Below are 27,887 nucleotides of genomic sequence, written 5' to 3'. Positions count from 1 at the left end.
AAAAATGGTTCAAAATCGGAGTTGCAATAATCATTGATTGTGACAGATAGTGCATTCAATATTTTGTTATTGGGCAACTGCTCCTACCTGTAAATGAATATATCTTGGTACCAGCCAGAAAATCCGCTTAATGGATAAATAAAACACCTCTAAAGCTGTCATTACACGATCAGACATATCGTACACGTCTTGTGATACGCACGAAAAATTTAATATGACAAATGGTTATTGGAATATATATGCAACTTTTTCGATTAAATCGAGCTTTAATTAAATGCAAAATTTCCCATGAACATTCCATTAAGGGACAGGGTATACTTCTCTCATATTAATGGGTGCAGTCCGATTAAAGTTTGAGCTCAATGATAAGGGACCTCCATTATTATGCCGAGCCCGAACAGCCCGACACCACTTGGTTTTAACATGGCAGGTTAACTAACAAATGTAGTCAGAATTAGTAAGGGGAGAACCACCGCTGAAAATTTATGACGTACATAAAACAATTCTTATAATTATAGAAAGTGGCACATGCCTGATCGTGTAAAGAAGCTTAATATAACTACATAAACAATATAATTTACCGAATAAAATGGTGAGACATATGACGGGGTTGACAAATAGTATTTTGCTTGCAAATAAGGATTATTTGAGATAAAAATCGGAAATAGACTTCACTGAATTTCAGCAATTAGTGAAATAATCTTTTTTTTTTAAATACCACTGGTGCGGTGAACGAGCTTAAGATTCACTTTAAAGGTCCGTTTTAGAGAGCAAAGTAAGGACTAAAACCTGTAATGAAAGGCAGAGTTCGGTCGCAACTGGCTATATAATAACCTACACTACCGAGTCTGCGTACTACTATTAATGCATGGAATGTATGTTGAAATATGATATGATTTTAATTTTGCATACCTTTTAATATATTGAATAGAACCTTGTAAGTTTTTCCCACGATAGAACCTAAATTGTGGCTAATAGGGCCTTAAAGGCCATATCATATGAAATATATATATGGGAGCTACATATATCGAAATCTGGACGGACTTTGATAAAATTTAATACACAAACTAAAACGTCAAATAAAACACCTCACACTAAACTTTATAAGGATCAAACCAAAATTGAAAGATATATATGTTAGCTATATCTAAATCTGAACCGATTTTAATGAAATTTTGCACACGTATTTGGACGTCAAATGAAACATCTCTTGCAAAATTTTGTAAAGATAAAAGGATAAAGATAAAGGCCATATCGGATAGAGGATATGCACACGTATTGGGATGTAAAAAAAAAAAAATACATCAGCGAAATTTTGTAAAGATCGGAAATTTTGTAAAGATGTGGCTTCTAAAGACTTAATATAAAATATATATATAATATATAATATCATGTCCACAGTGGTGGTGTAGGGTATAAATATGCCAGTATGTATGCGCAGAAGAAAGCCCTTGTGTATACGGAAATCGAAAGACAATCAGAGTTGTCAGTACGAGTTCTAAACGTACGTGTTTATATTTGTTAGGGTTTATATTATATTCGGCCTGGCCCGAACTTATTAATGGAAAATTGATTTTCCCCAAGTGATATTGAAAAGTTCTAGAATGCTTGTTTTGTCTTACATCTAATTTCAGTTGATATCGAAAGATTTTTCTACCCTTTTGTGTATTAGTTAATATATTATGGACATTAGGCAACTCTGTTTCTAATTTGTATAACTGTAATTTTGTTGACAGCGTTTCATTGCGCTGCCAACTGTAGGTATGGCATTGCCATACTGGTAGTTTGCTTTCGTTTTGTGGGGGTTGCACAGACTAGAAACTCCTGAGAGAATTGCGAGAGCAACAAACCAAGTGTGCTTTAGTCATTGTGTATGAAACATCGAAGGAAAACTTTTTTAGAAGTATTAAATTACTGAAAAAAATAATGTAATTTTGTAAATTAAATTGGCAATTGTTCTCAAACAATATAATGTGAATGTAAGGAAAATAAAATAAAGGAAACCAATATCGGGTGCACATTTATGTGCCTTAAAGTGGTGAAAGAGTGCTAGTGGTGTGCGATAGAAGAAAAAAATTTTACCAACCTATATTCGAATGAATGTGGTGTTTATTGTCGATGTCGGTGATGATGATGACATCCATTTTGGCAAAATGTAGAAATGTAACAAGGGGAACCTCCCAAATGAGTGAATAAATAACTTGTGTGCAAAACAAGACAGCAACAACAACAATGTATCGTTCTTTTAAACAACGGAAAACGTTTTAAATTGTTTACATAAGATTGTCAATAGGAAAAAATAAGACCTGCTCGAGATCAAACGTAATAAAAATGATTTGAAAAAAGTCGCTGCATATTGTTGGGCGTCGGACTCACTCACCAACACTCACCAACACTCACTCACACAAGCTACAGATGGAACAGACAATAGTTAGCAACATTCGTTACCCCGCATCCGTATCCGTAACCACCTACACACCAAAACGAGCGTCCTTTAGATTCACAAACAAAATAGTTGCAGTAAGTGTGCACTTAGAAAAACTATACCAGCACCTTCATATAATAAAGAGTGTGTGTAAATATTAATTAAAAACAAAAACAATTTCCCTGGCACTCTCGCGTACATCACCCAAAACACACACATCCCTGCATGTGTATGAGCGAAGGTACTTGATGGTGTTTGTATACGTACAAATATACAATTGCCAGTAAAAGTATGCGCTAGCTCGCTCGTCTTCGTCGTTTTTGTCGCACATCAAAAGGAAATACAACAATAATAAACAAATAAAATGAGAAATATGGAAACAACACTAGCGCCGCCAGAAGTAGTGCGAAAAATGTTTGCATGTGCGTGTAAGTGTTCAAGATAAATGCATGAAATTGCATTGTACACTGGTTCCAAGGACAACGAACAGACAAACGTGGACTTGCGGTGGGGTAAAGGCAACATTTCTCTATGTCAGTGTCAGCAGCAATCTGAACAAAGTCATCACAAACGGTATCCTTCACATCCTCTCTCATTCGCTCGTGCTGTGCACTATACCACTATACTCGTGCCAACGCCACCCCACACCATTCATTTGCATCATCGTTCGCATCTCCAAGAATAACAATTGTACGGTGTAGCGGGAAGTGCAGTAGTACCCAAAAGAAGGACATTCCAAAGTATACCCGTGTGTCAAAAAATGCCATAACAACAGCCAACAATAACAACAACAGATGCAACATCAAGCAAAAGGGGGCAAATAAACTCAAATACAAACAATCCAAACCTAGAGGACATCATTCTTCTCTCATCACACTTTTTCTTGGTAGCAGTGAAAATGCATTTGTATTTAGCCTTTATATTTGGCATTTCAATACAAATGTCTAAATTCGTAAGTATATGTACTTTATGGACCAATAAGAGAGTGTCTGTTTGTATGTTATGTGTGTGAGCAGATCTTGATCAAAAATTGAGCAGAAAACCACATTCAGACGAAGAATTATGGGTGTCTTTAGTTGGTTATATCATTGAATCGCTTTAAGTTTTGGAACATAATAATCTTACGTAGAATGTGTTTAGCGGTAAACGCATCATAGACAGCATATATCCTCTTACTCTTACTATACAAAAATGTATATATCATTCCATATAAAATGAGTCTAGCTAATCAAATATTTATATTTTATAAAAATTACAAATTAAATAAATTGGCTTATAGGGTACAAGTTTAAATTTAAACAAGTAAAAAGGCGTTAAATTCGGCCTTGCCAAACTTTGGATACCCACCACCTCGGGTATATATGTAAACTACTTTCGTCATAATCCGTTGAAAAATGCATAAATTATGCCCCCCATAGCAGCTATATCGAAATATGGACCGATTTGGATAAAATTCGACACTGATATTGAGTGGTCTAATAGGTACAAGTCATTGTTCAAATTTGTAGAACAAAATATTGATCTTTTTGATGCCATATCGAGATAAAGACCGATCTGAACCATATACGACACAGATGGCGAAAAGCCTAACATAGGTCACTCTGTCAAATTTCAGCGAAATCGGATCATAAATATGCGTTTTATGGGGCCAAAACTTTAAATCGAGAGATCGGACTTTATGGCAGCTATTTACAAATCTAAACCGATCTGGGCAAAATTGCAGGGGGATAGCGAAGGGTCTAACACAAGTCACTGTCCGAAGTTTCGGTGAAATCGGACAATAAATGCGCCTTTATGGGCCCAAAACCTTAAATCGAGAGATCGGTCTATATGGTAGCTTTATCCAAATCTGGACCGATCTGAGCCAAATTGCAGAAAGTTTTCGAAGAGTCTAACGCAACTCACTGTCCTAAATTTCGGTGACATCGGACAATAAATGCGCCTTTTATGGGCTATAAACCTTAAATCGGGAGATCGGTCTATATTGCAACTATATCCAAATCTGGACCAAACTGGGCCAAATAGTAGTGGGATGTCGACTGACCTAACACAACTCACTGTCCCAAATTTCGGCAAAATCGAAAAATAAATGTGGTTTTTATGGGCCTAAGACCCTAAATCGGCGGGTCGGTCTATATGGGGCTATATCAAGATATAGTCCGATATAGCCCATCTTCGAACTTAACCTGCTTATGGACAAAAGAAGAATATGTGCAAAGTTTCAGTTATATATCTCTAATTTTAAAGACTGTAGCGTGATTTAAACAGATAGACGAACAGACGGACGGACATGGCTAGATCGTCTTAGATTTTTACGGTAATCAAGAATATATATACTTTATAGGGTCGGAAACGGAAAGGAAAGGAAAAAAGTCGCATATAGTCGACTATATAATATTCTACTCCACCGAGGCTACCTACTACATTTAAGTAAAAATATATTTTGATATATTTGAACTTTGTAATGATCGGAGCAAAATTGCTCTCTGACACCTAGTTTCGAAGTGTCTCCCACCACTTGATCTTTCCATCGGGCTTTTGGTTGTCCTAGTTTGCGTGTACCACCGTGTTTGACTTCAAAAGGCTTCTTTGCTGAAGTTTCTTTTGATACGCGTCACTATGTTGTCGTCATCACACAGCCATAGGAAAGTTGATAGCAAACGTGCTCATTTCTGTACCATACGGTATTGATAGTAAAGCAGCACTGTATGCTACAAAAACAATACCGGATGGAATGGATGAAACATAAAATGATTAGTACCGTTTGATACTAGCCTTATTACCGATCTGGTATTGGTTTTAATACCAATCTGTTATTGGTTTTAGCACCCGACTGTTATTGGTTTTAGTACCAAACCGTTATTGATTATTTTAACCCCTAATGAACCAAAAAAAAAAAACATTGAAAATAATAATAATCTAATTTTATTTCGATTATTTATGTTAATAATCTCTTACCGTGACCAAAATCAATTCTTTGTATTCAGCTATTGATTCTATATCCATTGATTCGCAGAAGTGGTTTTCATACTAATACACCAACACAGCATCATTTTCCACACAAGAGACTATCACGTTTTTGATGTAGAATGTCCTTAGAATTTGTACTATTTCCCTTTTTAAGCTTTCGACTATTTGAGCTGGTTTTTACGCAATCAAATTGTATTAAAACATTTTATTTATTTTTTTAACAAATATTTTATAATGGCGACAATATTTTAGGTACAAAGCTCAACAACAATTCTGGTGCGATGACATGAATATAAATGTGGCGCCGTCAATTCTTAATAGCCTCCTTTATCTGGTATTGAGTTGATACCAAATGGTATTAAAAATATTTGTCAATGACGCGAACAAATTAATACCAGGTGGTATTGGCATACGACGATTATATTCTCCGTTAACTCAAACTGGTCCACACATTTTACATTTTCCAAACACTGTCTGCTTTCACAAGTTCCCATGCTTCAGAACCATATAACAACACGGGTAGTATCAGTGCCTTGCATAGTGCAATCTTCGCCTGTCGAGAGGTGGCCTTGTTACTAAACTGTTTACTTAATCCAAAGAAGCATCTGTTTGCCAGTATTATTCTTCGCTTTATTTCAAAACTGGTGTCTTTCGTTTCGGTTACGGCGATGCCGAGGTAGATAAAGTTACTGACTGTAACTTTGCCGATGCCGAGGTAGATAAAGTTACTGACCGTCTCAAAGTTGTGGTTCTTAACTTTCTCCATTTTCTTTATCTGCTCGGTTGTGCAAGGCTTTTTGGGAGTTGAAACCATCCATTTCGTCTTATCTTTATTTACTACGACACATTTTGACTGACTCTCTTTCGATTCTTTCAAAGGCTGCAGTTACTACCTCCGGTGACCCATTTATGATGTCGATGTCGTCGGCATAGGCGAGTAGCATGTATTCTCTTGTGATTAGTGTGCCATATCTATTCACATCTTCATCCCGTATAACCTTCTCCAGCAGGATATAAATGAGATCACACGATAGGCTGTCTCCTTGTCTGAAAAATTGTTTGGTATTAAATGGTTCGGAGAGATTTTTTCCAATTCTGACTGAGGAACTCGTATCAGCAAGTGTCATCCTGCAGAGTCTTATTCATTTTGCAGGGATACCAAACTCAAACATGGCTTGAAATACCTTTGAACGTAAAGGGGTATCGAAAGCGGCTTTGTAGTCAACAAAGAGATGGTAGGTGTTGATTTCTCCTTCTCGGGTCTTTTCCAGAATTTGGGGCAGTATGAATTTCTGGTCTAGGATGGATTTAACAGGTCTAAGAGCCCATTGATAAGACTCAATTATCTCATTGACTTTAGGTTTTAATCTTTCACACCGAACACTCGAGAGTATCTTGTTTGCGATAGGGAGGAGACTTATTCCTCTGTAGTTGGCACATTCCGTCTTATCTCCTTTCTTGTGTACGGGACATAATATGCTGAGGTTTCAATCATCGGGTAGTCAGATTGCGCAGATAAGTTGATGCATACGCCTTATCAGCGTGTCGCCACCGGTCTTAAACAGTTCAGCGGGCAACCCGTCAGCTCTTGCTGCCTTGTTTTTCTTTAGTCGGGTCACTGCTACTTGGACCTCATTCTGACTAGGAGGTGAAAATTCTATACCACCATCAGGTGTTAGTTCTGCGGTATCTTCTTCGCTGCCAACGTCGGATACTAGCAGTTGGGTAAAATGTTCTTTCTATATCCTCAGTATGTTATCTTTGTCAGAGAACAAACTACGGAACAAACACCATGAAAGGGTCAATAAAACAACACCACGCTGCCAACATGCCGACGGTGTTCAAGGGTAACAATATTTGAAGACCTATCGTCGTCGATCACCTTCTCATCTGAACCCGATCAAGTGGTTCCAAAGAGGACTTTGGAGCCCCCGGCCCATACATTGGAGATTTATTCCATCCTTGGCCTGATCTACGTTGTATAGATGTTGAGTAGATCAGCAGAGGTGAAGTATTTTTTGCACCGCTTACGAAAGCCCAAGCATTTGTATGCTTCTTTCGAAACTTCGAATATATGTTTTGACCAACGGACATCACATTGTATCTTCATTCCTAGAACATTAATGGCATCTGATTGCTTGATAGATAATGACGATTGTAAAGGGTCAGTGAATCGTTTATGTGATAACAAAAAGCACTGGTTCTTACGTGGATTAAAATCTACTCTGTTCAATCGACTCCACTCCGAAATGACCAGCAAGTCCTGGTAGAAGTGTATCATTCATTATCTGCCTCTTATCCACTATTTCTTGAAAACTCGACCTATGGTCGAAATTAAATGAATGAGGTTGTTGTCATCCGCAAATTAGTAGATCAGATTCGATGTCTCACTCAAAAGATCGTCAATGAAAATAAGAAGAGAGGGAGAAAGGACAGACCTTTGTGGTGCACCTGTGTTCAATTTATATTCAATGGATGAGAATCCATCTACAACAATTTGTATATTGCGATCTCGAAGACTACCCAAACCATAAGCGACTCCTATCAAAGCTAATAAGAGTGTACCGTGCGAAACCCTATCAAATGCTTTGAAGATATTTAGAGCCTCGACCTTGCTCTCATCAAACTGGTGGATGCAGCGACCCCAACGCAGATTATTCACAGTATTGTTCGCCTACTCCTTCTTGAACGTTCGCAACCTTCCAACACACTGGGAAAACTCCCGAACGGTAACAAGGTTGAAGAGGTTGATTAATAGACGAACAAATGGCGAAAAACACTTAGACAAGTCAAGGGCTGATATACCACCCAGGCCCAGGAATTTATTTACGTTGAGATCAGCAAGAACTCGAACACGAGGGGTGTTAACCTCGTGTTCGAAAGAATATCTGGGCATCAAACAAGATATGTCTTCGATCACAGGAAATGAAATGTGCAAACATTTTAGCTAGAAGGTTAGCCTTATCAACCGGGTCAGTCGACGAGTTTCCCTTCACTCTTGTTATATATGACCACTCTTACCTCCCCTTGGAGAAGTAATAATTTTGGAACGCAGACGTTGTTCGTAAAGAAACTTTTCGCGTTTAGAACCTTTCCACTCGAAGATCTTGCTTGCTTGAACAGCGTTTTGGCGTTTTTGTTCAAACTCCAGTTCCTGAATGCCTCGTCTTTCGTTCTGACAGCATTCCCGCATGTCGGGTTAAATCAACTCTTATCCTTTGATTTAGCCGATAAAGGCCTATTAGGATTATCCTTCATTTCAATTAGGATTATCCTTTTAATCATTTCAGCCGCAGCATTCATCGTCATCGTCCAGGAAACAAAGTGTCCAGTTGAAATGCTGGAAAAAATCATTGTGCTTGGCCCAATTTGTTTTTTCAAGCGGGGCGAAGTGCAGAATACAAAAAAGATGCTGAAATAATGCAGTGATCAGAGTTACCAAGAGGGGGAAGAATATAAACTTCACACTTTTCAGGGTGCGAAGTTAGGAAGAGGTCATGAATATTATTTTGGTGTCCTTGGATACACGAAATATGTGTCAGTTCATTCAATAGTTGCATCAATTCATTTTGCGCGGCGAAAAGCTTGGCGTATTGACCGTCCGGAGTCGTGTGGCTCGAATGGGAAAGCCAGAAATATTTGTAGCCCATGAAACAACAACAAGTAACAACAATTTCACAACTATCGCTGGTTTGCGCCAATTTCTAATCAACAATAATGTTGATGTAATAATTAAAATACAAAAATGTTCACTTTTCGATATGCCGCGGCATACGCCGGTATGCCCATATAAACCGATTTTTTCTTGTAATCAGTAAAATTTCAAATTCTTCAACAACATATGTGTAGTTCCACTCTTCCATATAGCCTCCATATGGACCGATGCATAACTTTTACTTCGTGAGGACCCAGAGGACGTAGTTGTGATACGATTTCGAGGTAATTTAAAATGGGTGTTGTACTAGCCCCTTCTACAATCCCATGGCAGCCGGTTATACGCACCGGATTGACCCGATGGAACCTTTCATCGGCAAGGACTGCCGCCTCAGTGTACGTGTTTGTCTTTTTTCGTCATGGGAGAGGCACATCCCGGAGTGCCTTTTCCGCACGCTTCTGGGCCGTGCCGGGATTGAAAAGAACCCCGGACCCTGGTTCTGTTCGGTTTGCTAGAACCGGCTCCATCATCCGTCGGTATCGGTGAGGTGTAACCGGTGCATGGAATGGTTACGTTTCCGATTTTGCTCTGGCCTCACTTCACTACGGGAGTATAGTCATACTGGATATGTTGCAACGTGCTGTGCGAAAATAGCCAGAAATGGGTCACAAGCGTCGTCGTCGTCGGACTATGTGACCCCCCGACCTCCCCGTGCGGCCACATACGCAACGGCAGCATCTCAGCCCCAATATTGCCAGGCCATTGCCGGGAAGTGTATCATTTTTGCAACTAAAATGCAATTGTATCCGTGGCAAGATTGATGAGATTGTGGATTTTTTGAGTCGGAAGAATATATTGGTTGCAGCGATCCAGGAGACAAAGCTGACCACGGATACAATTACGTAAGCATCGCTCAAGGAATGGAGGTGGGGGATTGGCCTTCGTGATATACCATTCCGTGCAATATAGACCCATTTCGCCTGCGCCTGGCGCTAGTGACCCCTACATGGAATGCATAGGGATAGCAGTCAGGTCGGCTAATGCCGAGATAGAGCCATACAATGCATACATACCGCCCGTTGGTAGCTGTGTCCCAATTAATTGCCAAGCTTACAACCCCGACATAAGTGGTTTACTATCTGGCCATAACCGTATGGTTCTAGGGGACTTTAATGCGGATCACACCTCATGGCATTCTCCCCTAGGTAAAGATCAGCGTGGCATAGCTTTGGCAGAGCAGATTGAAGGCTCGACGTTTTGCACGGTGAATGAGGATGCCTCCACTAGGATTACGAGGAGGTGCAGCAGCTCCCCAGACATTTCCATTGCATTCCCTGATCTCCTAAGCGACGTAGCCTGGCAAGCCGTCATCTCTTTTTGGGGTCAGACCACCTCCCATAATTCTCACCATCGACCGACCACCCGACTTCATAACCTCTGAGCGCCGGACGTTTATTAATCATACCCCCCTCTGATGTGCTTGTGGCCGAGAGGAAATTCCGAGACATCATTAACGCAGCAGCCGCTCGCTTTATTCCAGCCGGTCGAATACCCCAAGTGCGGCCCAATTTCCCGGGGCAAGCAGTGGTACTCGCAGGGGACCGTGATGGGATTCGTGGTACGGACCCCACTAACCCCAGAATCAGTGAGATGAATCTGGAAATAAATAGGGTAGTCAACGAACATAAACGGAATTTATGGCTGGAACACTTGGAGCAATGTAACTTAGGCACCGGTTTTGGCAAGCTGTGGTCTACTGTTAAGTCACTCTCGAACCCCGGTAGACGGGATGACAGGACCTCAGTCACTTTTGGCGAAGTAACCGTGACTGATCCGAAGAGATGCGCCAGTTTGTTCAACCGTCAATTTATTGTGCATCCCGAGAGAGACAGGGCAAAGAGGAGAGCCATTCGCCGTATTCGTGGTCTCCGAGCCGATGGATAGCCATCATAATTTACCGTGGGCGAAGTTACGAATGCCATCCATGGCGCCAAATCATTTAAGGCGTTGGGCCCGACGGAATCTCTACATTGATGTTGAAGAATCTGGATTTATCCGGAGTTGAGTACCTTACTACTGTCCTCAACCTGTCTTTGGACACTCTTATAGTTCACGATGTCTGGAAATTGGGCAGAGAGATACCGCTACTGAAGCCCTGTAAGGACCCGAGTTTGGGGTAGTCGTACAGACCGATCTCCCTTCCTCCTCTCGAGCCTCGTAGGAGAATTTCCATTCGCCGAGCATCAACATGGATTTCGAAGACTGCATAGCATAACAACAGCTTTGCATGCCATCACCGCACACATTTGCTGTGGCTTCAATCAGCCCAGGCCATGTGATAGGAAGGTCCTCGTAGCACTGGACCTACCGAAGGCATTCGACACATCGCCGGTTATTTGTGGAATTGGGGGATAGGAAGTCGAAGCACCGTAGATTGAAACAGGGAGTTCCCCAAGCCGGGGTGATTTCCCCAGCACTTCAGCCACTCTACCTATCCTCTATTCCACCCCCTCCAGTCGGCATAGAGATCGTTTCATATGCGTACGATTGTACGATCATAGCATCAGGCCCCCCACCCATTGTTGACATCTGCGATAGGTTGAACGTCTACCTCAACGAATTTGCCCCATATTTCGTTGCAAGAAATCTGAAGATATCTGTTACCCAATCTTCAGCCACATTGTTCACTACAAATACGCGTGAGGTGAATACTGAGCTGACTGTGATGGTCGATGGAGAAGGGATTCCGACCATCAAGTGTCCTAAAACACTTGGCGTCAGCTCTTACACATTCTCCCCACAAGCCACAGGAATTTGCGATAAAGTCAAAAGTAGAATCAAGGTCCTCAAGTTACTTGCCGGCAGCACTTGGGGTGCATACATAGAAACCTTTTTGACCACGTACAAAGCAATTGGCCGGTTTGTGGTAAGTTATGAAGCGTCAGTGTGGTCTCGTCAACTTTGTGACACGCAGTGAAATAATATTCAGATCTGCCAGAATGCCGCCCTCCGAACTGCGACGGGCTGTCTCCTCAGTTCTCATGTGGACCACCTCCATCAGGAGACAAAGATCCCACCAGTGCGAAGACATAACTACATGCTGTCTAAGCAATACCTTTTGGGCTGTTATCGCAGAGACCATCCACATCATCAGATTATGATGGATAGATATCCACCTCCCAGAAGCCTTAAGGTAGGTCTACATGATCTAGAGCGTGAGGTTCAGCGTAAGAGAGAGAACCTCTAGATTAAGCGGCATATCAAGCAGGTCTAGACAACATTTATGCAGACTCGGTAGCAGATGCGGTAAATCGCTATCGGGTGAATGTAGTCCTTGGAGAACGACCGCCTCCAATTGCACCTGAAGAAACTGACCTCCCCCCGGCAAACTAGAGTAGTTCTAGCTCAATTAAGTTCCGGCAGATACAGCCGCCTCAACTCAAGGAGCAAGGATTGATGCCGACGGCACGATGTATGTCCCGATTGTAACCAGGGACCGCACGATACACGTCTCCTGTTTAATTGCGCAGCCAGACCTACTCGACTCAGGCCCAGATCCCTGTGGACGCACCCCATCTTAGTCGCAGAGTTCCTGGGTCTTGACCCAACAGAATCGAGCAGATGAAAGATAAAACACAACAAACTGCTCCAATAACAGTAATAACAAGCGCACAGTATTTTTCAGTTAACTGAACCGTTAACTAACCGCTGCATATTGGAGCGGTCACCCGCTGTATTTTTTTTCGGATTTTGTTGAAATTTTAAAAAGTTTGTGTTTATTAAGGTGGCCACCGTAGCGCAGAGGTTAGCATCCTGGCGAGACCATCAGAAAAAATTTCCAGCGGTGGTTTTTTCCCTTCTAATGCTGGCAACATTTGTGAGGTACTGTGCCACGCAAAACTGCTCTCCAAAGAGGTGTCGCACTTCGGCACGCCGTTCGGACTCGGCTATAAAAAGGAGGCCCCTTATCATTGAGCTTAAATTTGGATCGGACTGTACTCATTGATATGTGAGAAGTTTGCCCCTGTTCCTTAGTGGAATGTTAATGGGCAAAATTTGCAAATTTGTGTGTTTATTAAAATATAACACAGTATTAAAAATTAAAATTAATGCTTACACAGTGTGAAAAAAATTGAAATATAAGCTTTGTGAAAACTATTTCATAACATTTAAACAATTTTTGACGAAAACAAAAATTTCATTGTTCTGTTTATAATAAAAAATATACTCTCAACATTCTAATGTATCAAACATGACTTTTGTTTAGTAAAATGTGTAAATTTACCTAGGTTGTGGATCAATTTGAAAAACTTTTTATAGTCACGTATATAAATTCCAACCTTGAGTTATATGTTTTTATACGATGATTTTTAGAGAGCTATAGGAAAAATTTTCAAAGAAAAAAAAAAAACACATAAAATTCAGAAAAATTCATGAAATCTTTATTCGAATCGATAGTACGTTCCATATACATGTTAAAAGATTATTTCATGCAAATGTTGACCATGACAGCGCCCCAAATGGTCTATCCGCTTAGTCCAATTTTGGTATACTCTTTCCAACATTTTGGCCGTTAACCGAGAAATAAATGCTCAATGTTGTTATCCAATGCATCAATTGAAACGGGTTTGTCTATATAGAGATGAGCTTTAACATAACCCCACAAAAATAGTCTAAAGGCGTTAAATCGCACGATCTAGGCGGCCAATCGACCGGTCCCGAACCTTAAATTAAATGTTAACCGAACTCGCCTCTCAATAAGTCCATTGTTACTCGTGCTGTGTGACATGTGGCACCGTCTTGTTGAAATCACATGTCATGCAAGTCAAGCTCTTTCATTTTGGGCAAAAAAATACTTGGATATCATCTCACGATAGCCCTCACCATTCACAGTTATGACCGCTTCAGTGAGTCGATTAAACTGACCATAAAATGGAAGTAGCTCGCGATGAAGTTTCTTAACAGAGCACGTATTTTGATAATAAAATTCAATAAATTGCAAGCGTTGTTCGTTTGTAAGATGATGTATGGTTAAATTATAGACCAAACTGAAGATGTGTGAGAGTGAAACAAAACACGAAACGTGCGTGAGCTGTGTTGCCAAAAGGATAATAGCTAAAAAATCGTCCTATACAAAATCAGCTAAAAAGCTGTAAAAAAAACCTCTTCACTTCCTATGAGTTGCTCCTATCCTCAATCCATTCTCCCATCGGCTTAAGTCTCAAGGCTTCAGTGGCTGTCTTACACTTAATCTGTATGTCAATAGTCTCCAGGTGCTCTAGTGGGCGTGGTCCTCATCGCTCCGCCTATGCCAGGACAATATGTTCTCTGAACCAGTTGTATGTATGGTCCTTATGTTGCAGTTTTTCTCCATAGCAGTCCATCAAACTATCGTGGCGTAAGTAAGTATTGGTCTAATCACGCTCCCGTAGAGCCTGTGGACTATCCTCGCATTCAAACCCCATTTCGAGCCTACGGCCCTTATATAGTTTCCCACATCTGTTAACCTTCTCAGTACGCTCCTGAGTGTAACACTTCCAATTTAGTTTCCTATCTAAGATCACTCCTAAGTATTTGATCTTGCCAGATAGCGAAATCGTTTCGTTGAGGAAACGTAGTGTGTCAATTTTTCCCACCTTCGTCTTCCTCGTAAACAGGCATATTTCAGTCTTCTCTGGGTTAACATTGAGATCCCTGGGTCTAGCCCAGTCATATGCCATATGCAAGACCTTTTCGGCCCTTCTGCAAAGCTGGTTCGTATCCTTACCCCTATGAAGTATTATAACATCGTCTGCACAGCAGACGGGTTCAAATCCCTCCTCAGTCAGCATCCGCAATTGGTTATTTATGGTGATCGCCCGAAGTAGTGGCGATAAAATGCCCCTCTGTGGTTTGACCTGTGTCATTTTCTTCCTTATATTTATGTCATGGGACCCGCAATTTTCCCATCTGTACCTTAGCATATGGTTTATCCAGTCTCTTAGGACCGGGTCCACTCGGTCCGCACATAGTTAAACGTCCCCTCGATGCCAATGCAAACCGCCAATGTGTACGTCTTGGCAACGATGGATTCTTCTATTTTGTGCACAACCTCGTGCAGAGCAGTCTGCACCGACCTTTCCTTGACATAGGCATGCTTTTTGTATTTGAGCAGTTCGCTGGATGTCCTACTCTTTATCATGGTATCCACATACGTTCCTTGGTTTTGAGTAGAAAGGACGTAAGGCTTATAGCTCTGTAGGCCTTTGGTGTGGCATAACTTGCCTTGCCGGCTTTGGTATAAATACCACCCTTGCCGCCTACCACGCTTCCGGAGTATATGCAAGTCTTAGGCACGCTGTGAAAATTCAGGCCAGATGGGGCACCATCAGGTCCGGGTTACTTAAATGGTTTGAAGCTCCTCAAGGATTCCTTCACCATAAACTCCGTAATTATAAACCTTCGGTCAACTTCATTATTCCAAGATTCCGGTGTCTCCCTGAGTCCCGTCGTATCCTGTGGAAAATGGGTTTTCATCGAAAACCTCAACATGTCCTCCGTTGTCTCTGCTCTCACTCCCATGTAGTCTACTAAAGTTTCAGTTTGGACATTGGTTTTTTAGAGAAACTTTTTTATCTTGGCGGGGTCGTTAACGCTATCGAGTTGTTCGCAGAAAAGCTTCCAGAGGCACGTTTTGCCGCTCTGGTATCTTATTGTATTCCTTGAGCCGTGTGTAATACATATCCCAATAAACTTCCGCTTTATTACGACATGCTCTGTTAAAAAGTCTGCGAATCTCCTTCTCAATATTGCCAACCTTTTAAGTCATCCAGGGTTTTTCTTGGGCTGATTTCTTTCACGAAGAGGACAACTATCTTCATAAGACCCCACTATCCTTAGGTTATATGTAACATGCCTATATATATGTTCCATTTTGTCATCCAGGTTAGGTAAAGTTCCTTTTCACTATGTCTGAGTTTTGAAAAAATTTAATAAAATTTTGTCTTTAAAAAATTATTTCAAGGGTAGTCCGGCCCTGGCTGAAGTTTTGTCGTAAAAGAATGTTACTCTAAAAGCTTGTCTTCAGAAAAAATTTCATTGAAATTTGTTTTGAAAATTTTGTTTTTAATTCTTAGGTCCGATAGCCCTCCCCTGACTGCGTACCTGGTTCACATATATTTTTGTATCTTCCGATTTTCACATGCGGTTTCCTCTACAAATGTTCGGATTTAAATCAAATCTACAATTGAAATTTATGGACATTTTAGTTTCGAAGATTTGGCCTGCATACTCAATGTGGTGTAGGGTATCATAAGGTCGGTTTCGCCCGACTATAGCCCTTGCTTATTTGTTATTAGTACCGTTGCTAAAGTAATAAAAATTGTTACACAGCATCTGAATAAGGTTGACGGTAAGATACTCACTGATGCCCTTTGATCTAGGCCAACGATATCGCTCAAGTTGACATTGCCTCTGCAAAATTACCAACTACAAATTCAATTCCGACGTCCTGTGCATGATCACCGTTGTCAACCGTGAAAGACATTCTGGCTCTTCTTATACTGTGCATATTAACGATCCTCAGAACCATGTATTCGCTATCCGCTTGAGTAATGTATTCATCATTGATAGCCTTATCAAGCCCTATATCAGTTTGGCTACGAGTAAGTGTGTCAAATTGAGCATTGCCGAGTAATGTGACAAGCGTTTGGCCTCAAAGAAGTAATGTAAGCTCGTTTTTACCATATTGAAAGTTTAAGCTTACTTTTTAGAAAAGAACAAGTAACAATGTGCTAAGTTCGGCCGGGTCGAATCTTATGCACGGTATCTCTTTTCTTTAGAGATACCGAGTTCTATGCACGGTATCTCTTTTTAGGCAAATAAAGAATATTGAATAAGAATTGCGCCTTGTTGGGGCTCAGAAAGCAAAATCGGGAGATCGCTTTATATGGGAGCTGTATTGATCGATTTAGACTATATTAGACACGTATGTTGAAGATCATGAGAGAATCCGTTGTACAAAATGTCTTCCAAATCGGATGAGAATTGCGCCCTCTTGAGGCGGATGAGAATTGCGCCCTCTTGAGGCGCAAGAAGTCAAGATCCTAGATCGGGTTATATGGGAGCTATATCAGGTTATATATCGATTTGCGCCGTACTTAGAAAAGTTGTTGGAAGTCATAACAAAACTCCTCGTGCAAAATTTCAGTCAAATCGGACGAGAATTGCTCCCTCTAGAGGCTCCAGAAGTCAAGCCATATCAGGTTATGGACCGATTTAAACTATACTTGGCACAGTTGTTGGATATCATAACAAAAAACGTCGTACAAAATTTCATTCCAATCAGATAAGAATTGCGCCCTCTAGAGGCTCAAGAAGTCAACTGGGTGAAAGGGACTAAATAAGAACTAAAATGTTGTTTTTCCGTTCAATGCAGCTGTTTAAGATTTTTTTTGGTACTTTTCAAACTAATTAATCAAGACCCAAGATCGGTTTATATGGCAGCTATATCAGGTTATGAACCGATTTAAACCATACTTGACACAGTTGTTGGATATCATAACAAAACACGTCGTGCAAAATTTCATTCCAATAGGATAAGATTTGCGCCCTCTTGAGGCTCGAGTAGTCAAGACCCAAGATCGGTTTATATGGCAGCTATATCAGGTTATGAACCGATTTAAACCATACTTGACACAGTTGTTGGATATCATAACAAAACACGTCGTGCAAAATTTCAGTCAAATCAAACGAGAATTGCTCCCTCTAAAGGCTCGAGAAGTCTAGACCCAAGATCGGTTTATATGGCAGCTTTATCAGGTTATGGACCGATTTAAACCATACTTGACACAGTTGTTGGATATCATAACAAAACACGTCGTGCAAAATTTCATTCCAATAGGATAAGAATTGCGCCCTCTAGAGGCACAAGAAGTCAAGACCCAAGATCGGTTTATATGGCAGCTACAATATATCAAAACATGGACCGATTTGGCCCATTTACAATCCCAACCGACCTACACTAATAAGAAGTATTTGTGCAAAATTTCAAGCGGCTAGCTTTACTCCTTCGAAAGTTAGCGTGCTTTCGACAGAGAGACGGACGGACGGACATGGCTAGATCAAAAAAAATGTCACGACGATCAAGGATATATATACTTTATGGGGTCTCAGACGAATATTTCGAGAAGTTGCAAACAGAATGACGAAATTAGTATACTATGGTGGAGGGTATAAAAATAAATTAAAAGTGTCAAATGAATAACAGAGCATTCACATCATTTTGCAGTTGGACAGGATACATACTTAGTTTGCTATGACAGAACATTTGGGCATATGTGTACTTTAAGTCCCAATTTCTTCCAAATCAGACAAAATCGTAAGTTTCTAGGGGCCGCAGAAGACTAGTCGGGAGATCGACTCAGATTCAGGCAAATTGGCTAACAATTGATTTTCTTTAATTGATTTCTTTCATTGATTTCTTATTCAATTATTTCCATTTGACAAATTCATTCCAATTAACAAAAAGTATTGTATGTATATTCTGATACATATGTATGTATGTATGTTTGTATAGCAAACAATTTCACTCATTTCATTTTATCTTCCTTGCAGGTTGCAGCGCGCTTCTGTGAAGGCGGTCATATATGTTCCTTACCTCGAGAATGCTGTACTCAAGGCTGCTGTCCACCATACCAAAGTGGACCACGTCAACTGCCACCGCCCTCGGAGCACGTGCTTAATTTATTTTTTATTAGTCATTGGTTCTTTTGGTATGTATTCAACTTGTAAATATTCAATGTTTATCTTGACGGCTTAAGATTTTTAAATCGAAGGGCATGTTTATTTGAAAGGAGAGCTTCTTTCAAAAGGACTCTTACATCGCCCAACCATTTAAATACACATGTATCATGCATTCGGTTTAAGAAAACTGGGTGAAAGGGACTAAATAAGAACTAAAATTTTGTTTTTCCGTTCAATGCTGTAGTTTAAGAATTTTTTGGTTCTTTTCAAACTAATTAGCTGCGGTTAAAAAATCTTAAGGTTAGGTTAGGTTTAAATGGCAGTCTGCATTCGAATTAACTTAGACGTTTTGGTAAATTGTGATACCACAGGAACAGAAGAAGGAAGATGTCTTCTAGTTAATGCCGTTGAACCATTCATCCACCCATCCAAATCCGATAAAAATTGCCCACTCTTGCGGTTTATATGGCAGCTATATCAGGTTTTGAAACGATTTGAACCATACTCAGCACAGTTAATGGAAGTCATAACAAAACACCTTATACAAAAAATTAGCAACATCCGGTGAGAATCCGCCATCTCGAAGATCAAGAAGTCAAGATCCAAGGTGGGTTTACATTGCAGCAATATCAAAACATGGACCGATAGGATCCATTTACAATCCCAACCGACCTATACTAATAGGATGTATTTGTGCAAAATTTCAAGCTCCTAGTTTTATTCCTTCGAAAGTAAGCGTGCTTTCGGCAGAAGGACGGACATGGCTAAATCGACTCAGAATGTCAAGATAATCAATATGTATACATTTTGTTGGTTCTCAGATTAAGATTTTGATGTGTAATAAATGGAACCACGAAATTAGTATAACGACATCCTATGGTGGAGGGAATAATCAATTTTCTTTCTGTATTATTAGTGCCTAAAAACTCCAGCTCCCTCATGATTGACGTGGCATAGTGGGACACTGCGAAAAATTAGAAATAAGTCCACCATTTTTATACCCTACACCACTACTGTGGTACATTTTTTTGTAACACTCTGAAGTCAAAGAGATAGACCCATTGATAAGTACATCGATCGACTCAAAATCACTTTCTGATTCGACTTAGCTATGTCCGTCTGTCTCTCTGTCCATGTTAATTTGTGTACAAACTACATGTCGTAGTTTCCATCTGATCGCCTTCAAATTTGGTACAAACATGTTTTTTAGCCTATAGACAAAGTTTATTGAAATTGAAAAAAATCGGTTCAGATTTAGATATATCTTCCATATATATGTTTGTCCGATTTGCAGTAATAATGCAATAAAATGGTCTTTTGTTAACCAAATCTCTTGAAATTTGGCAGGAACGACTTTCTTATGATTCTCGACATTACTGGTGAATTTCATAGAAATCGGTTCAGATTTATATATAGCTCTAAAATATATAAATCGCCAGATTTTACTTCTAGAGCCACTGCAATCGCATTTATTGACCTATCTTACCAAAACTTTGTAGGACAAACTTTGTCTTCAACGACTTTTACAATATCTATAAAGTTTGAGCGAAATCCTTTCTGATTTAGATATAGCTCCCATATATATGATCGTACGATTTTGAAAAATATTGCAATAAAGTGCTCATTTGTTAACCGATTCTCTCAAAATTTGGCTGGAAGGATTTTTTATGTCGTTTTAATATTACTAATGAATTTCATAGAAATCGGTTCAGATTTAGATATAACTGCCATATATGTAATTCACTTCTGGGGCAAGCGCATTATTGACCAAAATTGCCAAAATTGTGCACAACTCTTTCCTCGATGCCTGCCACAATATCAACGAAGTTTGGTCAAAATCGGTTCAGATTTAGGTGTAACTCCCATATATATGTTCATCAGATTTTGGCTAATTTGCAACAATGTTGCCATTTATCAACCGTATTTATTATAGTATGAACATATTTGCTTGAAATTTGATACGGATTGTTTAATAAACCATCTGAAAACATCCGCCGAGGTCCATCAAAATTGGTCCAGAATTGGATATAGCTTCCACATTGTACTTATAGGTTAGGTGTAGTGTATTATAAGACGGAACCGCCCGAATTTTACCCTTCCTTACTGGTTTATATGTTGATCAAAGCGGGAAAAAATATTTTTGGACATTGGAGGCCACCGTAGCGCAGAGGTTAGTAAGTCCGCCTATGATGCTGAACGCCTGAGATCGAATCCTGGCGAGACCATCATTAAAAAATTTTTAGTGGTGGTTTTCCGCTCCTAATGCTGGCAACATTTTTGAGGTACTATGCCATGGAAAACTTCCGAAACTCCGAAGAGGTGTCGCACTGCGGGACACTGTTCGGACTCGGCTATAAAAAGGAGGCCCCTTATCATTGAGCTTAAACTTGAATCGGACTGCACTCATTGATATGTGAGAAGTTTGCCACTGTTCCTTAGTGGAATGTTCAAGGGCAAAATTTGAATTTTAGACATTTGTAGAGAAGGGTATAAGCTTTCAGGAAAATGACATTGTTGGTACATGTTGAGATATAGGGTGTGAAAGTGGACCACTTTCCACTTCTCCAAACTTCAAGGGTCCTTCAACTTTTGACCTATTGATCCGATTTGCACGATTAAGGACAGTGAAAAGAGCAATGTAATAGTCAAATTTGGCTATGAAGATTCCATTAAGGAACAGGGGAAAACTTCTCACATATCAATGAGTGCTGTCCAACTCAAGGTGCGACACCTCTTTGGGGAGAAGTTTTTACATGGCTGCCATACCATTTTTATACCCACCACCAAAGGATAGGGGTATATTCATTTTGTCATTCCGTTTGCAACGCATCGAAATACGTATTGCCGACCCTATAAAGTATATATATTTTCGTAAAAATATAAGACGATCTAGCCGTCCGTCTGTCTGTTGAAATTACGCTACAGTCTTTAAAATAAGGAGATATTGAGCTGAAACTTTCCACAGGTTCTTCTATTGTCCATAAGCAGGTTAAGTTCGAAGATGGGCTATATCGGACTATGTCTTGATATAGGCCCCATATAGACGATCCGCGATTTAGGGTCTTAGGCCCATAAAAGCCACATTTATTATCCGATTTTGCTGAAATTTGGGACAGTGAGTTGTGTTAGGCCAGTCGACATTCTTCTGCAATTTGGCCTAAACCGGTCCAGATGTAGATATAGCTGCCATATAGACCGATCTCTCGATTTAAGGTTTTGGGCCCATAAAAAGGGCATTTATTGTCCGATGTTGCCGAAATTTGGAATAGTGAGTTGCGTTAGATTCTTCGACAACTTTCTACAATTTGGCCCAGATTGGTCGAGATTTGGATATAGCTGCCATATAAATCGATCTCTCGATATAAGGTTTTGGGCCCATAAAAAGCGCATTTATTGTCCGATATTGACAAAGTTATTAAAACAACACTGAAAAAACCAAGGTAACGCTTGATATTTTAAAAATAAACTATTCATATTTCGTTAAGGTTGTCCGATGGCATCTCATCGAGTTCCTTTTCCAACCTCTTGGAGGTTGGAGAAGTGGAAAATGGTCAACTTGGATACCCTGTATTAAAGATATGAAGCAAAAGAGACAAATTTTCCTGAAAGCCTATGTCCCTAGCTACAAATGTCTAGAAAGTTTTTTACCGCTCAGATCAACAGATAAAAAGTTATCAACTTATTTCCAATTTTTTTCGCCATTTGGCCCACTCTGCATCCGTTTTACATTATTGAAAGCACCTTCTATGCCAAGAATTGCTACCATTGTGTACTCCTTGTCAGCGAGAGAGCCTTCGATGTAGTCGACCAGGTCATGAAGGGCTGTTTTAGTGGATAAGCCCTTACTATATGCATACTGTTGCCGAGACAGGCGATTTCCAGGGATATTTGCCCTGAGATATGTTACCATCAACCTCTTCATGGTCTTCAGCATAAAGGATGACATACTAATAGGACGAAAATATTTCCACATTTCGACTTCCAACAACTGTGCTAAGTATGGTTCAAATCGGTCAATAACCTGATATAGCTGCCATATAAACCGATCTTGGGTCTTGATTACTTGAGCCTCTAGAAGGCGCATATCCGATTGGAATGAAATTTCGCACGACGTGTTTCGTTATGACTTCTAACAACTGTGCTAAGTATGGTTCAAATCGTTCCATAACCGGATATAGCTGTCATATAAACCGATCTTGGGTCTTGACTTCTTGAGCCTCTAGAGTTCGCAATTCTTGTCCGAATTGGCTGAAATTTTGCATGACGTATTTTATTATGACTATCAACAACTGTGCCAAATAGGGTTCATATCGGTTCATAACCTGATATAGCTGCCATATAAACCGATCTGGAATCTTGACTTTTTGAGCCTCTAAAGGTCGCAATTATTATCCGATTTGCCAGAAATTTTGTACGACGGATCCTCTCTTATACGCACTAAGATTTGAGTAAGGATGCAAACTATTCTTTGTTATACTTTCCACTATAGGATGGGAGGTATTCTAATTTCGTTATTTCGTTTGTAACTCATCGAAATATTAATCTGAGATCCAACAAAGTAAATATGCTTGATTTCTTGACTTTCTAAGTCGATTTAGCACTGTCCGCCCCTCTGTCGAAGGCACGCTAACTTTCGAAGGATTAAAGCTAGGTGCTTGAAAATTTGCATTAATACTGCCTATTAGTGTAGATCGATTGAGATTGTAAATGGGATATATCGGTCCATATTTTGATAAAGCTGCCATATAAACCGATCCTTCATCTTGACTTGTTGGTCCTCTAGAGGGGGCAATTATTATCCGATTTAGCATGAAGTGTTTTGATAAAATTTAGCATGAAGTGTTTTGGTCTAACTTCCAATAACTGTGCTAAGTATATCCCACCACTACTGTGGTATAGGGTATTATAACATAGTGCATTTGTTTTTAACACCCAGAAGGCAGAGAGATAGATCCATAGATAAGTAAAGCGAACGACTCAGAATCACTTTCTGATTCGATTTAGGTTAAGTTAGGTTGAAAAGAGTGTGAAGATATGAATCCGCCCCATGCCACTATGGACATACACCTAAGCCAGTAATCGGCTTTTTGTGCGCTCCAAAAACTATAAAGTAACCTCCAAAAAGAAAATTTTTGAGTTAGGAATTCCGTGCTACTTACAAAATCCTTCATTGTTTTCAATTCCACTCCCCTAAGTTGGTTCATGTCTGGTATTGTGTCTTCACCTAAGTGCCGGTATCTGTTAGACACGAAAGCCGGGCAATGACAAAAGGAAATGCTCCAATGTCTCATCATTTTCTCCGCATGCCCTGCACATGCTATCACTTGCCGCCCCGAATTTACATAAGTGAGCTCGTAGTCCTATGTGTCCCGTTATGATACCAATAGCTATACTGGCCTCCTTCTGCTTCCTTTCAGTAATAGTCTCGTCTTCTCACGTTTTGGATCCCCCCATAGGATTTTCGCCGTCCTACCGACTGTTTCGCTGTTCCACAGTGTTACGTTCGCCGCCCACGGCCTTAACTCGGACTGCGTTGACCCGAAAAGCTTCGGGTTAACCATTGTTTATTGACGGTAGTCCTCTGGCCTTCACTGCAAAATCGTCTGCCCTTTCATTTCCTCTTACTCCGTTATGGCCCGGCACCCAACCGATGCGGATTTTGCTATCCTCATAGAAGGCGTTGAGGCCGTGAGGTTAACAGAGATTTCTCATTGGTCATATTGCGGCAACGGACACTGTGTTATCCTTGATACAATATCCGATGTTCAAGGCAGTGTGGATTACACCCTACCTGAGCCGATTTTTGATAAAAAAAGTACTGTACCAGTATTTCGGATAGAACCGATTGGAACTACGATATTCCTGGTAACAGAAGTTACATGGACTTCTACGTCATATCGAAAAAGTTACCCGACCACTGCAGTGTGTATCAAGCGGAGATCTTTTGCAAGTGGTGGAATGGCTAAGATATAATGACATAACGACGATTGGCATAAATATCTTCTCAGATAGCCAGGTGGCCATTAAATCCATGGAGAACGTATTTCTGAAGACGAAAACCGCCCTCGACTGTCGCAGATCTCACAACGAGATGGCTGAACAATTAAAAATTCAACTGTTCTGGGTGCCGGTCCACAGAGATATCCTAGGGAATTGTAAAGTGGACGAGCTTGCGAGACTAGGAATTCAACACATTACAGGAATACTGGAATCTCTGGGTATGACTCTAGCGACATGTAAGATAAGTTTTCAGAGCCAGGCCAAACTGACAAAGAATGATAGATGGTCACAATGAGGGGGCTGTGAGCATTCCAAAACTACGTGGCCTAATCTAGACTTGAGGAGGTCTATCGCTTTGCTGTCATTGGCTAGATCAAACGCCTTAGTCATCATGACAGATCACTGTCTAATAGGAAAACTTCCCGACAGACAGAAGGTTTCCAGCCACGACTTTTGCAGAAGCTTTGAGGACATCGAAGAAGAAGAGACTATAGAACACCTTCTTCGTGGGTGTGTCGCACTAGCAGTCAGAAGGAGATCCACTTTAGGTTCTAATTTCTTTGGGAACCTGTCTGATTTAGCGAATGTGAACATTCGCAATATATAGGGATTTTTAAAGCGATCTGGATGGTTCAACGATATGAACCAGAAGGCATATTCCTTCTTCTGTTCCTGTGGTATCACAATGGACGAAAACGTCTTAGTGAGTCTGATGGCAGACTGCCACTTAAACCTAACCTAACCTATCACAGTGCTATTAAATATGATCATTTAATGTGAGATATTTTATTACAGAACTCAATTGAATATGTCAAATACCGTTCGAATATGTGGCATGCATTCGTATGAAATATGTCTTAGTTTTTACTGTTGTTCTGTGCTAAACACCAACAGCTATACGAGAATGTGACAATGGCAACTGAGCACTTTTACATTTGGTTCTTTGGCTTTTAGGAAACTATATTTTTCTGCCAAAATATAACTGCAATATCGTATTGTTGGATATGTACTGAGGAGAAGCACTAATACATGAAATTTGTTTTCGTATTTCTATGAGGGCCTATGTTCATAAATATACTTATTGGCATGCCCTTTGGGTATTTGATAGAGGGGACATGTTGTGACATGTGTAGTTGTCCATTAATTTGGTTGATTGTCATATTTTACCATAGATGAGATCGATTGATTTGCTTATACAAGATTTAAAAATAAACTCTTAATAACTTCAATGTCTTCCAATAGACTAGAACATTTTTAGCGAACACGAATTGCACCTTTCAAATGCTTAATACTTCGTCACTTCGATATAAGAGCTGCATTAGTTATGAACCGATTAGAACACTTGAAATCGGATTCAGCACGACTAAAAATCTTGGAATGGTTTTTATGTGAATACTTAATGTCCTAGATGTACATTTTTGTTTCCATTCAAACAAATATTATAGCAAGCAAAAGCGTGCTAAGTTCAGCCGGACCGAATCTTATATACCCAAATGCGATCTATGGTGAAGATCACATTTGTCGATATCTTTTCCCGGTATCTCTTTTAAGGCAAACAAAAGTAAAAGAAAAGAACGGCTATGCTATTGCAGCTATATCAAGATATGGTCGATTCGGACCATAATGGAATTGAATGTTGGAGACCATAGTAAAGGGTGATTTTTTTGAGGTTAGGATTTTCATGCATTAGTATTTGACAGATCACGTGGGATTTCAGACATGGTGTCAAAGAGAAAGATGCTCAGTATGCTTTGACATTTCATCATGAATAGACTTACTAACGAGCAACGCTTGCAAATCATTGAATTTTATTACCAAAATCAGTGTTCGGTTCGAAATGTGTTCAAATTTTGACAAATTTTGTTCAGCGATGAGGCTCATTTCTGGTTGAATGGCTACGTAAATAAGCAAAATTGCCGCATTTGGAGTGAAGAGCAACCAGAAGCCGTTCAAGAACTGCCCATGCATCCCGAAAAATGCACTGTTTGGTGTGGTTTGTACGCTGGTGGAATCATTGGACCGTATTTTTTCAAAGATGCTGTTGGACGCAACGTTACGGTGAATGAACACATTTCGAACCGAACACTGATTTTGGTAATAAAATTCAATGATTTGCAAGCGTTGCTCGTTAGTAAGTCTATTCATGATGAAATGTCAAAGCATACTGAGCATCTTTCTCTTTGACACCATGTCTGAAATCCCACGTGATCTGTCAAATACTAATGCATGAAAATCCTAACCTCAAAAAAATCACCCTTTTGAAGTCATTGTGTAAAATTCGAATAAGAATTGGGCTCTTCAGGGACTCAAGAAGTAAAATAGGGAGATCGGTTTATATGGGGGCTATATCAGGCTACAGACCGATTCAGACTATATTTGATACGTATATTGGAGGTCTTAGGAAAAGCCGTTGTACAAAATTTCAGCCAAATCGGATAATAATTGCGCCCTCTAGAGGCTCAAGAATTCAAGACCCAAGATCGGTTTGTATTGCAGCTATATCAGGTTATGGACCGTTTTCAAACATACTTAGCACAGTTGTTGGAAACCATAACATAACACGTCGTGCCAAATTTCAGCCAAATCGGATAATAATTGCGCCCTCTAGAGGCTCAAGAAGTCAAGATCCCAGATCGGGTTATATGTAAGCTATATCAGGTTATATGTCAGCTATATAGCTATTGGTGTTACGCGATTTGAACCATATTTGACACAGTTACTGGCAGCCATCACAAAACATGTCATGCAAAATTTTAGCCAAATGGGATAAAAATTGCGCTCATGAATTCAAGATCCTAGATCGGTTTTTATTGGGTTGCCCAAAAAGTAATTGCTTTTTGATTTTGATTTTTCATATAGTCGGCGTTGACAATTTTTTTCACACCTTGTGACTCTGTAATTGCATTCTTTCTTCTGTCAGTTATCAGCTGTTACTTTTAGCTTGCTTTAGAAAAAAAGTGTAAAAAAGTATATTTGATTAAAGTTCATTCTAAGATTTATTAAAAAAGCATTTACTTTCTTTTAAAAAATCCGCAATTACTTTTTGGGCAACCCAATATGATGGCTATATCAGGTTATGAACCGATTTCAAACATACTTAGCACAGTTGTTGGA

General features: G+C 39.9%; 1 protein-coding gene across 2 annotated transcripts in view; it reads left to right on the top strand.

The window, feature by feature from the left end:
• Window positions 1-2,389: 2,389 nt before the first annotated feature.
• LOC106080773 (uncharacterized) overlaps window positions 2,390-27,887 on the top strand; it is a 49,608-nt gene continuing 24,110 nt past the window's right edge. For both annotated transcript variants that reach the window (XM_059367625.1, XM_013242306.2), the window contains exons 1-2: window positions 2,390-3,377; window positions 18,645-18,802. In XM_059367625.1, coding sequence (XP_059223608.1) covers window positions 3,324-3,377; window positions 18,645-18,802 — 212 coding nt within the window. In that variant the 5' untranslated portion in view covers window positions 2,390-3,323. The remainder of the gene's footprint in view (window positions 3,378-18,644; window positions 18,803-27,887) is intronic.

Source organism: Stomoxys calcitrans, chromosome 4 (assembly GCF_963082655.1).
Source record: "Stomoxys calcitrans chromosome 4, idStoCalc2.1, whole genome shotgun sequence".
In the NCBI taxonomy this organism is placed as follows: Eukaryota; Metazoa; Arthropoda; class Insecta; order Diptera; family Muscidae; genus Stomoxys; species Stomoxys calcitrans.
This window is presented reverse-complemented; position numbering and strand designations above follow the sequence as displayed.